Here is a 13,043-nt window from a genome sequence, read left to right as displayed (position 1 = left end):
CGTAAAACAATATTATTATATTGATTTTACATTTTCGCATCGGACAAATTATACGTTGTGTTATAACGTGTAGTGCGCTGGTGCAATTGTATTTGTAATCCTATTTAAGAATTAATGTAATTTTCACGGGATAGTTTACTGACAAACACGATTCCGCGGTAACATGACAAAATGTTTATATATATTTGAGAGTATAGTCAACTGGTAATTTGAAATGTATGCGAAAGTTTTGTTCGCACTATGTGAATTACCAATTCAACCAATCCTTCAATATTATTATTATTGTGTGTAATGTAAACTTTTGATATGCAAATATCGCGTTGTATGCTTAAAAATTACCAGGATAACGAAGTAAAACGCGACTGAAATAAAATTATGATAATATTAGCATATTATTTCTGAATGTTGAACGTTGATGTTATACAGTATACCATCTGTAGTATATTTTTTTTCCAAACAAAGAGTATAATGAAAAAAATCTGAAAGTGTTTCAGAAATATATAAAGTTAAAATTTTGCTTTTTTATGCATTAATAATAACCCTCGTGAAATTTTTATGACCATGTGAGATTTATGATGAACTTTCGTCGGGTGTTCTTTATAACCAAAAATGATTAATAAAAAACTAAGCAGTGTTCTATGATTAAAAATAAAATGCATTATAGTATTTATAGAGTTTCTCTATAATCAAAGGTACTTTCTTCGATTTCATTTTATAGAAAATATAATATTTTAGTTTTATTACTTTTGGTTTGATGTCTTCAATATAAAAATGTATTACTTTATTTTAATTTTTAGTTAGCTAACAATATAGAATTATCAGCGTGTTGTCGAATCAATTAAAACTTTATATCCTTTGAGCCGTTTAGTAGTTAATCTCAATAAACGAAACGTATACAGAAAATGGTATTTTATTTTCAATGTTTTAAGGGTTAAGGTGACAAAAATTTTTTCGTATGAGAATCATCTTAACTACTTTTTCATCGTTATTTTACTCAAATCCATTTATTGTTTATACTTTCAAGATACGGTGGGAGTTGAACGAAATAATTTATTCGTCATAATATGTCATTAGTCGTATAGTCACGTTTGTTGTCTACATCTATTAAGGTATTGGCTCTCATCAGTCGTCAATTTTTAATCGACAAAAGCACAAGTAAAAGGTAAGACCTTGAACATTATAACAGAGTATAGAATAACTGTGATTTAATGTTTATAAATGTTTTACGCTGTGATCGAGAATAAGACAACTTATATTTTTCCCCAAAATATATTTATTTTTTTTACACATAAATGTATATCAATAATCATAATAATAAAATATTAAAAAAAAAAATTTAGCGTTTTGTTAAAAAAACAATTTAGGATTACGAACTCTAATTTTTTAATGGGGAAATATTATATTTATGACATAAAAATAACGATTATATCTAAAGGTTTATAAATAGGTTATACTATTCATATTTAATTATTAGAGAAACGTATTTAATATTTTTTACGAGCAATCGAAATAAAGTCATGTACCATTTCGACTATGCCATACAACTGATAAAATATTATATTGTTTTGAAAACCTAGTTACGATTTTCGTCGTTCGTATATAACTTTGATTTATGTACTTATTTTAAAGTTAGAATAATATTATTTTTATTAAATATAAAGTGACGAGATGACATGTTGAGGTTAGAATTTGTGTATAATATAATAGGTTTTTTGCCCTTATGTTTTAGTAATTTATATGTAAATATAATATTAAACCTCAATTGAGTAAAAAAAAAAAACTAACTTTCAACACTTATAAAACTATTTTCACTGTATACGTCGTTGTTGCAGTGTACATATAAAATAGCTATACGAATTCCAGTGTACATTAAAGTAGAAGCACAGTGATTTTGAAGTTTATTGTGTGACTTGTTATACTAGAATGTTGTGTATAAAGTTGAGTGGTACGATGTATACATTTTGTTAGATAACTGTCGTATGCAGGAATTGTTTGATTCTGAAAGGTCTGATTTGAATAAACAAAATTGCGTAACTATAACACCCAAAGGAATCGTGGTCGGAGAAAAGGACTGCAGCAAGTTTTTGGTTTGTGTGGAAAAAGATTAAACTTTGTTTAAAAACGTGATGTTTTATCGTTTATTACATTAAAGAAAAATATTGTTGCTAAATAAATATCATAAATAATTTTTCCGTTTTATTATAATAATATTAAACATGTGTTTAAACATAGTATTATTTTATTAATATAAAATTGTTTTTAAAATTTAGTGATTCCTTTATTGTTAATGTATAAATTGAGGTGAAAGTTAAATTCTATTATGATATTCTTCTTGTACCATAAAATATAATGATGTAATAAAAATGTCTACCTAGGAATTTGGCGTAAAACTATGTCATTTTTTTTTTTTTTTTAGACAACTATAATATTTTACATTTTAATTTTTTTAAATGGAATATTTATTGAAATGTGTATCAATGTATCACACTATAATATATTACCTTTGTATCTATACAACGAATTTTGTACCTTTCTTTTTGGCTATTTTTCAAGAATCAAAAGATTTATGGCACTACATATTATTAAAATGCCTTTTACAGCGGTTGTATCTAAAACACGAGTAAACTCTTAAAATACTTTAAGCTTTTCGAAATATATTAGAGGATTTTTATTAAAAAAAATTAAATTCAATAAAATCAAAGAATATAGCATGTTTTATTTTCAATTTGATGGAATTTTAGATGTTGGTCTTAGACAATTTGAGTTAACTTTGATAAGTTATAAAAATAATAAAATATTATATTGATGCGAAATAGTTACATATTTATGTCATTATTTTACGGTTAAATAAATATCTTGTAAATATGATATAAATAGCACAATATTAATTATCACCTTATTGTAATTTTGTTTTATTGATTATTATTTTTTGTACAAAAATATTTAGAATACATATTGTAATTTATTATTTAGGCAGTGCATACTTACTATAATATAAACGTGATAATTTGCACAAATCATTAAAATAGTTACTTTATCAGAATATTTATTAAAAAAAAAAAAAAAAATGTTTGTATCAAACAACGGAAGAAAGTATGCATTGTTCGGTATAAAATATATCGTTTGTTTTTGTAAATTATCTATTGAAAGTATGTCACTGACAGCGAAATACGAGGAATATTGATTTAAATGTGTATATATGTAATATATATCTCAGGTATTTAATAATTTAAAATTATTAACGAATGGCGTGGCGGTTATAATTTTTTTAGTTAATTGTTATTACATATTTTATATACTTAATACTAATTGTACAGGTAGTTTGTGTTTGAGTAGTTGAATTCGTATTTTGGTCCAATTAAAAACCATGTGACAATCAAATTATTAATTATATTCGAAGTAATAAAATATACTACAATATAATATGCATACAGATTCAATACACAGAACACTCTTTATAAATCATACGATTTGTATACGGCACTTTTATCGTACCTACGCAATTAAAAAGCATAACTTTATTCATTAGTTTATTTTCTTTTATAACCTTTATAAAACCTATAAACCTTTTGTAAATTATATGTCTGAAATACATTATATTATCATAATACACCGCAGTTTACGTTAAAAGTGTGTATATATATATCTATGGATGTACACAGATGTCGGGTTAGCAGAATCAGAAAAAAAATCTCTACCTGCTACTCGTGTAGCAGCGTTAATTCAAAATGTAAATAATCACTGCAATATTATTATATAATATCTTTTTCTGCGGTACTCAAGAGAAAGTTTTTTAGAGATATTATTCACTCGGATAGTGCAATAGAGATATTAGATTAATAGAGAACAAAATGCAGACGAAAGCCATACTAGTGTGCATAGCGAAAAAAATCAAAAACAAACACATTATATATCGTAATATACGAATATTAGAGTTGTGTTTTATTTACAACCGAAATCCTACGACCTCACATGGGACATTTTGCTACAGGGTTTTACCGAATTTTGATAGACACTTTTAACACGTTCATGTCAATATGGTACGTCATGACACTCGTATTATACGCTTTGTGTAATTTTTTTGGATACTATTACTGTACGTTCCACCCGCATGCATAAAGGTCGTTCGAAAGAGAGTCGTCGAAAAATCGTCGTGTAAAAGCAGAGATTAGGTTTATGTTTTTATTTTGCGTGCTTGCTATGTGACAGAGTGCAGGTTTCCGTGTCTTACGCGTCCGGTAAATTCCAACACACATACACACCCACACACACACACACACATATATATATATATATATATATATATATATATATAATATATATTATAATTATAATATATTACATTATTACAGTGACCTCTCGTGTTATAAAATTATACGGGTGCGTCGAGCGGTCATCAAACTCTGAAATATTACTAGTTAATTTGTACTAATAATAATAGGATTATAAAAAACACGAAGTGAACCTCTTATCTGATATTCATTGATAAGCACAATTGGTTCGAACATAAATGTTTTTCGATGACGACTATGTTCGCTCCCGCCCAATCGAGTTTCTTGATCTTTGGCCTAGAGATCGATTATATAATAGTAAAAAATATAGTAATAATAATAATAATGATAATAACTAGGTTTGATCGCGCGTCTGTTATCAGCACCGGGTATTCCGGTTGCCGCCGGAAGCGGATGATAATATGATTATTATTAATATTATTATAACTGTTTGAAAAATCATGTTAAATTCTTATGATGTGTTTAATAATTATGATACGTAAACATAGGTACGCCGATATATTACAAGACGCGACCGCGCCGCCGCTCCTAATCCCGGCAGTTCGTGTGCTTGACTGAGCAGGATTTAGCAGATCGATCGATCATCGTCCTTCGGAAACGCCGTCATCATTATGCAGAACTCACGGACAACGAATATCCATTACACCTCCTACACGTCAAACTATTCGTTCACGTTATTCAAGGTAGGTGTCATCTTCATACCGTGTTCGGCTATTCCAATTTGATGTTGAGTGTATGGTATTTCGGCTACGGTATTGTCCGCTACGGAAAAGCGGATACGATCCGAGTTCCGTACGGCTGGCGTACATCGCAGTGAAAATGCCACCGTTGTCTGACGAAACATTATAAAATACAGACGTTGGGGCTGTTTTTTTTTTTAGGAATTGACCGCTTCTATCGATGGCAATGTGTTCGTCTCAACGTACAGCGTGCAATTTCTGTTATTGCTCCTGGCGTTCGGTTCCAAGTCAAAGACTAACGATCAACTCAAAACGTTGCTGCGCTTGCCACCAAAAAGTGCGCCGAATTACGACAATATTAAGGCGGTTATAGCAAACATTGAAGTAAGTTTCAGTTGATTGAATGGTAATGTCTCCTACTTTTTCTTATAGCCATCTGTAATTTTTTTAATTAGAAATAATTGTCCATTGGATAAAAATTAACGGAATCGCTCAAAACCTCAATTACATCGAAATTGTTTAGTTCAAACAATTTGGTTCTGTTTCTTAAAGTAACAATAATATTTAGTTTTAATCGGAAATATTGGTTATCTAACCGAATGCACTTTTATTGTTTAATACTTTTTGGATAAAATAGAAGCTAGAAATCATTCACACAACACCATTATTGACGATTTTTAATTGAGCGCAAATTAAATTATTCATAGAAGCATTAATTTTCAAAACTGTTTTATTACATTGAAGTAGTGGTACATAATATTATTAAGTTAATATTTATAGATATCAAGCAGTTTGTAATGTCTTACTTGTATAGATAACTATTATGTAAGTATTTACACTTAATTATATTTTGAAGTTAAATTTGAATTTTTAAAAATATTGTATTTACGTCATATATTTTATAAAATACTGCAATAAAATACTATAAGTATAACTAATTTTTATATTTAGATATTAATTTAAGTACCTTTTAGATTTGCTTATCTTTGATCATCGAACACAATTTTTATGAGAAATTTATTAGAATTTCATTCTAATAAATTAAAATTTAAAATTTAATTTAAATTTTATTAGAAATGTTATTATTTATACTTTATTTATTGAATAGATTTATGTGTTTGAATAATTAATACATTTTAAACAATTTAAGCCATCACATGATACATTCTTAAGAGCTTATAATTTTATTATAACGTTAAAAAACTATTATCTACGTCTTAATATGTTTTTTATCACTTATAAGTTTTTACTGTATCAAAACATTATCAGGTTAAATTTAATATTTTAATTTTCTGAAAAATAATAAATTTTAAAATATTTTGGTAAACCCTAAATAATTAAGCCTATAAATTGAACAGAATATCAATTTTTTAAAGTGTATTAAAACAAACAAATTGAAAAAATAAAAACCCAAAATATAAATTACATATTTCTGTTTAATGTAGGTAAAAACTAAAAATTGTTAATGAAATAATGAACTTAAAAATTGGAATGGTCAAAAGTACTAGAAAACTTGTATTCTTTTATAATAGTAGGTACAGTACTTTTTTACATAATTTATATTTTGGTTGTTAATTCTGTCAGAATTTTTTTTTTTTTAATACATTTTAAAAATTGATACTTTTGTTAACTTGTAATATTTTATTTACTCGTATGATTAATTTGAGATTTAAAGAATATTTTAAAATTCGTTATTTTTCAAGAAAATTGAAATATTAAATTTATATATATTTATATAACTTTATGGTATAAAATCATAATACTTACATTTTATGCATATTATATTTATGGTTCAGAATAAGTGATTATACAAGTTTAAAATTGAAAATGATTATTTATGATAGTGAAGATTTTAACCAATAACAATTTTTATGGAGCTTTTAGAAAATATTTACCATATTATAATATAATTTTGAGTTTAGTTAAAAATTATTCAATTCGTGTTTATATATACAAGAAATAAAAATAAGCAAACAAAATATAGTTTTTATTACTTGTCTCTTATTTATTTTAAATGCTATTATAATATTTAAGTATTAAAACTAAAATTAATCTATTATTGGAATCCTCAGTTTTTTCTTTTAAACATTTTAGTTTTATGCTTTAAAAAATGAAATGACAATTTAACTTTACAAATTCACTCAAGTGTTTTAGCATAAAGAGTTGTCTAATTCACGCACAAAAGATACAAACATGAACAAAACATGTCCGGTCTTTTGTTTTTGTTAAATTAAATCCAAGAGACAAGTAAAAAAATGTATAATGAATAAATAATATGGTGGATATAAAATAAGTAACTTTTTTTATGATTATAGTAGATTTAATAAAAGTTTCTTCATAAAATAAATAACGCCCATTCAAATTGTTTGATATTGGCCAATTACAGCTTGTTTTTCAAAAATCTAAGAATAATAATGAATATATTATATATATAAAAAGAAAATGTATAGTTAATTAATAATATAGTTCAAATTTAACTTTAATCGTGATTTTATATGACTTTATACATCATTAAATAGATTAAATTATATAGTAAGGTCCGATTTATATGTGCATTAGTAAATTGTTGGTTTATATTATATAAGCTCAATATTATGTAATGTGTTCATTAGGTACCACTAAATATTTAAAATGAATTACATTGGATCGAAATGTGGGGTTTTGAGAAGTGAAATGGAATTGGCCAAAATACATATTTTGAGAATACTCAAGTTTTTTTAACCGTTTCGGTACGCACACGTGCTATACAGCTACATTTTTTTTTAAATAATACGAGTATAATTTAGATAGACTTTTTATTTTTTTAAACATTTTTTGTATGAAAATAATTATTGTTTATAAATAAAAATAAACATAACGTTAATGTTAATGGAATCTTGACATTTTTTAAAACGTGAATTCCGGTAATTCGTTTCATTTCTTGAAAACACCATTTCAATCTAAGATTGTATAGCTGGAGTATTTAATTTTATCGTTTACAGTGTTAACACTTTATACATTAAACATATACTACAGTATATAAATTATATATTATTTATAAAATAGTAACAGTATTGCTAATAAGTAATAACAGAACTAAAATTGAATTTGGATTAGTATAAAATATTTATGATAAAGTTTATGAAATTATTTTTTTCTTATAGATTTCTTCTTTTTTTCTTATCAATATTATAATTATAATTTTTGTGAATAAATGCCATTTAATCGCGAAATTGAATCTTTTACCGAACGAAAACATTTTGTTTGAAGTATATACATGATTTATAAGAATTTTAAATCGAGTGAGTTAGTAATTCGTTATCAAACGTAAAACAACTATAATATTTTTGTAAGATAACTTTTTTTATTGTTTTCTGTATGTCTCAGATAACGCCATGTCACGTTCTTTTGTACAAATTAAATGAAATTTAAGAAATTTGAAGTAGAATTAATCATTTTTAGGATCCTGACTATTTAACCATTGCCAATGGAGTTTTCTCGGATAAAGCGTTTGTTTTAAGAGACGATTATGTGAATATGGCTCATGTCTATATGAATGCTGAAGTGAAGAGTCTGGATTTCACCGGTAATTCTGCAAACGGAGTTTCGGAAATCAATAATTGGGTTGAACAAAAAACTGGTGGAAAAATTTCTAATATTTTTGAACCAGGTTAAGATGATGAAAATATTAATAATAATAATATAGAATAGTATATCTGTTAAACTAATAGTACCAATGAAGTCTTGGAAAAATGTTGTACATAATATATACCTATTATTATTTATTATTTCATCAGGTACCATAGATCGGGACACGGTATTGGTTTTAGCGTCGGCTGTACACTTTCAAAATGTGTGGAAAAACCAATTTACGGGTACGAAGAATGCTAGTTTCTGCCTTACGCCTACAAAGCATATGGATGTTGAAATGATGCACCAAACTGGTCATTTCAGATATCACAAGGATGATAGTTACAAGTTCTCCGCTGTTGAACTTCCATACAAAGTATATAATTTTTGTGTTTTAAAAAAAAATTTTAAATGTTATAAGTGGCTAAAACTATAATATATATTATATTTATTTTATTCAAAAAAACAAAAATTAATTAATTTTATTACGTAATCGAGTTGGAGCTAATTTATATGTATTCATCTTATGAATTGAGTATCGCTGTTGATAATACACTAATTATTGTGAATTAGGCAGGTGGTTTTGAAATGCTGATCATTATGCCGGACAGAGCAGATGGGTTGAAAGATTTGGAAAACACGTTCCTAAAGAACTCCAAAAACTTCGCGTATTTACTAGGAAATCTTACTGTCCACGATGTCACGTTGGATCTACCAAAGTTTAAGTTCGAATCATCTGTTAATCTTGTGAAAACAATGGAAAAAGTAAGTAAAGCAGAGCATAATGCGTACAAAACAAACAACAATATGTCAATGTCTGTATTGTGTATACGTGTGCATAAACACTGCAGTGTTATTCGATTAGGACATGTAAAAGTTTCTAACACGCGCAAAATTATCTCACCCGTTGACTATAATTTATACGACTTGTTTTTTCCGTCGCATCAATCAAAACTAATTTATTTTTTTTATTTTTTTCCATTCACTGTGTTGAAAAAATTTCAACGATTTGTAAAACGTGTTTTGAAAAATCTGATGAGGGGAAAAATCATTATACTCTCTTGAAATGTCATACTCTATGATATAAAGGTTCATACAATATTTCAGTTTCTTCATTCTACAGAATATATTATTTGTATATTGTAATCGCTAATTTAATGTTAATTTGTGAACTTTTACCTAATTTGATAAAATACACGTTACTTCTAATTTAAATTCCGTTCATAAAATTCTACCCATTTTGGCATTCGACTTGTCTATTTTCATGAATTTTGATATTTTTTCAATTTCATAAAACAAGTGTAAGTATAGTAAAATAATTTTAACATTTTAACGTTATATATATTCGGCTATATAGTGTAAAACGTTTAAAGATGAAATATCAAAACTATGTGTTTAGTAACTTTAGCATTCAGAAATAAAAGACATTTAGATGAATGATGGTCAGGTTAAAATAAATTAAATTGTATTAAGTTTAAAATAAATACTCCTATTGACTCATATGCACAAATCGTTCCTAACATTTTGCGGATCTATCAGGTTTATTTCTTATGCATATTATAATTTCTATATGACAGCAGGTACCTATCACTTGCATCCAGCTGATTTAGATATAATTATTGTTGATAAAATATCGTAACTCAATTAAATAGAAAATGTTATAAATAACAAATATTTTTATTTATATGGCTCAAGAAATATTATCAATAATTAAATCATAGCAAAAATTTAATATGAAGTTATTGTACTATAAAATTATATCGATATTGCAATCTTAAAATATTAGATATTATAAATGTTTTAATCTTAGATCACGTCATAATGTGCAGATAGATTTACACGACTGCATTATTCTTGACCTAGGGCAATGTAATAACATTTTTGCAAATTTATATTTCGGAAGTTTGTCTAAAAAGTAATTTATTTGAAACGTATGTAGACTACTTTTGAACAACTTAAAACTACATACACGTATGTCTCTATCATACGTCCGAGTATAAATTAGTTTAGAAAACTTTATTTCTGTATTTAATACTTATGAATACTTATGTAAGGCTCATCAATATTGTTTTGACAGTTGGGTTGTACCGAGATATTCACATCGAATGCCGATTTATCTTATATTAGTACAACTGGAGCGGGTAAGCTGAAAGTTAGTAACATCAAACATAAGGCTTTTGTGAACATTGACGAAAACGGAACTGAAGCCGCAGGCGTCACTGGTAAAAAAAAATATAGTATAATATTAGATATTATTCATTTTTTTTTTTTTATTTTGAAATTCTAGCTCAAGTGACTTTCATATTTTTTCATTTTATATAGGTTTAAGCGTCGTGAATTACAATGCAGAATACTTTTCAAGTGACATAAAAGCCGTTAAATTTCATGCGTGCCATCCTTTTATATTCATTATAAAAAAAAACACAAATATTATTTTTATGGGTCGATTGTCCAACCCGAACGCTTAGTGAACGCTTAGGCATATGAATATAATACATAATTTTAACACATTTTATTAGTTATAAGTATTTAATAATGAGGTATTTAATTAATAATAATATACATTCATGGCAGAAATTAGACTACGCATTGCCTAAAATGTCTATATATTTTTTAAGTTAGTAGTATGAAGTATGTAATATGTATAGAAATAACAATATTTTTATAATATAAATTATTATGTCTTAATCCTTAGAGTAAATATAACGGTACATTATAGTATGATGAGTCATATTCTCTGTATTACAATATTATAATTTTTTAAATACATTTTAGATTTTATCACTGCCAATTTTGTTTGTCGTTTTTATTTTAACTAATTTTCATTATTATTATTTTAATGCGTGATTATATGTCAATATTTTATACGGAACGCAGATGTATTTGCCATTTTTTTTTTGACCGAACCCTTGGACCGGTGTGAATCAGAAACTGCGCAGGTTATTAATCTGAAACACCATCGTAATTGAATAATGCTTTTGCTTAATTGGTAACATTTTATATATCACTTAAGTAAAATAATCAATATCATTGTTTAATAATATATTATAATTATTACTTAATCATAATAATATGAAAATAGTAATTATTTTATTAGGCAATATTTTGGTAAATTTTGCGTTTTTAAAAACATTTATATTTTACATTTTAAAACAAACTGTTGGACATTTTTTCTAAAATATAAAAATTAAATGAGAAATGATGAATTATCATCGCTATATTATAATCAATATTCTGAATAGACAATGTAATAAAAAAAAACAAAAATGAAATATAACCAGAAGAAAGTTTGATATAAATTACATGGTATTAAACAATAAAGATGGGTATCGTCATTGGGAAAATATAATTTATACTTCTCTTTAAAAAATAAGTAAATTGATTTGGTAAAACTTTTAAATTCATAAAAATTACATATTCTTAAATATAGAGAAAATATAAATTGTTTGACTTAAATCTTTTGAATTTATATTAAAATAATATAATACTATTATAAACAATTAATAACGTATTGCATAACTTTATAGCTTCACATTTATTTATGGCCTGTTAAAATATAAATATCCGTTCAAAAAAGTTACAAAACAGTATAAAGTTAGTATTAAAAATATTATGTTTATAATATATATTATACAATATACATGTCATATTATAATATATAATAGTATCCATGGAAAAACTGTAAATTTGACAAATTCTGCAATGTAAATAAGTATTTGTAAACATTAATATTACTGTTTAGTTTAAAATTAAATTACATTTTCAAAAATAAATGAGAACTAGTGACATTATGAAGAATTTAGTGATTTGATTAAAAACGATTTAATACATTTTATGTATTTAATTGTATTAATTACTGTTTGTTTAATTTTAAATGCGTATCTACAAAACATTGCAAGTATATGTAACCATGGATATGTAATTAATTAGTTTTTGCAAGAAGTCGAATTTATTGTATGTGATATGTCAAACAAGCTCTATTAAACTTTGTAATCTATTTGATTGGCATATGAAAATCGAAATTTCATTAATAAATACATTTTTAAGAATTATTTTTCATCTAGTATTTAATCGTGAATCTATGAACAAAATTATTATATTTTTTAGTTAATTATAAACAAATTGATTATTTAATTTTTTTGGTTTTATTGTTTGTAAATTTTACAGGTAGTTAAACTGTTAAAAAATATTTTTTTATAAACTGTTTAAAGTTTATAATATTCTGTATACATAAAAAAAAACCAAACGTTAACATATTTTCTAGACAAGATTAAAATTTGATATATGTAGTAGATAAATTATTAGGTAGTATGTTGAAGTTATTTAATTTAAAAACAACAAATTTACTATAAATAATTTTTATGGTTCTTATTTTATACATTGAAATGTATAAAAGTTTTGGTTCCATAATTATTATTTTTTTGAATAATGTTAGTGCACATATTGTTATTCGTTGATTCAG

At 25.4% G+C, this 13,043-nt stretch overlaps 1 protein-coding gene across 1 annotated transcript; it reads left to right on the top strand.

Moving 5' to 3' along the window:
• Positions 1–1,083: 1,083 nt before the first annotated feature.
• Positions 1,084–11,299, top strand: LOC112603557 (leukocyte elastase inhibitor-like). Its single transcript, XM_025352185.1, has 8 exons — positions 1,084–1,162; positions 4,781–4,975; positions 5,174–5,356; positions 8,414–8,621; positions 8,749–8,957; positions 9,155–9,346; positions 10,659–10,803; positions 10,904–11,299. Exons 2-8 carry the CDS (start codon positions 4,904–4,906, stop codon positions 11,047–11,049), a joined length of 1,155 nt encoding a protein of 384 aa, XP_025207970.1. The 5' UTR covers positions 1,084–1,162; positions 4,781–4,903; the 3' UTR covers positions 11,050–11,299.
• The last annotated feature ends 1,744 nt before the right edge of the window (positions 11,300–13,043 follow it).

This window comes from Melanaphis sacchari, unplaced genomic scaffold (genome assembly GCF_002803265.2).
Source record: "Melanaphis sacchari strain LSU unplaced genomic scaffold, SCAv2.0 Contig0_pilon_pilon, whole genome shotgun sequence".
Taxonomy (NCBI): Eukaryota; Metazoa; Arthropoda; class Insecta; order Hemiptera; family Aphididae; genus Melanaphis; species Melanaphis sacchari.
This window is presented reverse-complemented; position numbering and strand designations above follow the sequence as displayed.

What these genes read in the sequence shown, in the direction of transcription:
- LOC112603557 (XM_025352185.1), top strand. Translation starts at nt 4,904, where the DNA reads ATGCAGAACTCACGGACAACGAATATCCATTACACCTCCTACACGTCA. An exon ending in CTGTTGAACTTCCATACAAA is followed by an intron (nt 8,958 to 9,154) that starts GTATATAATTTT and finishes ATTGTGAATTAG; the next exon opens with GCAGGTGGTTTTGAAATGCT. An exon ending in TGAAGCCGCAGGCGTCACTG is followed by an intron (nt 10,804 to 10,903) that starts GTAAAAAAAAAT and finishes CATTTTATATAG; the next exon opens with GTTTAAGCGTCGTGAATTAC.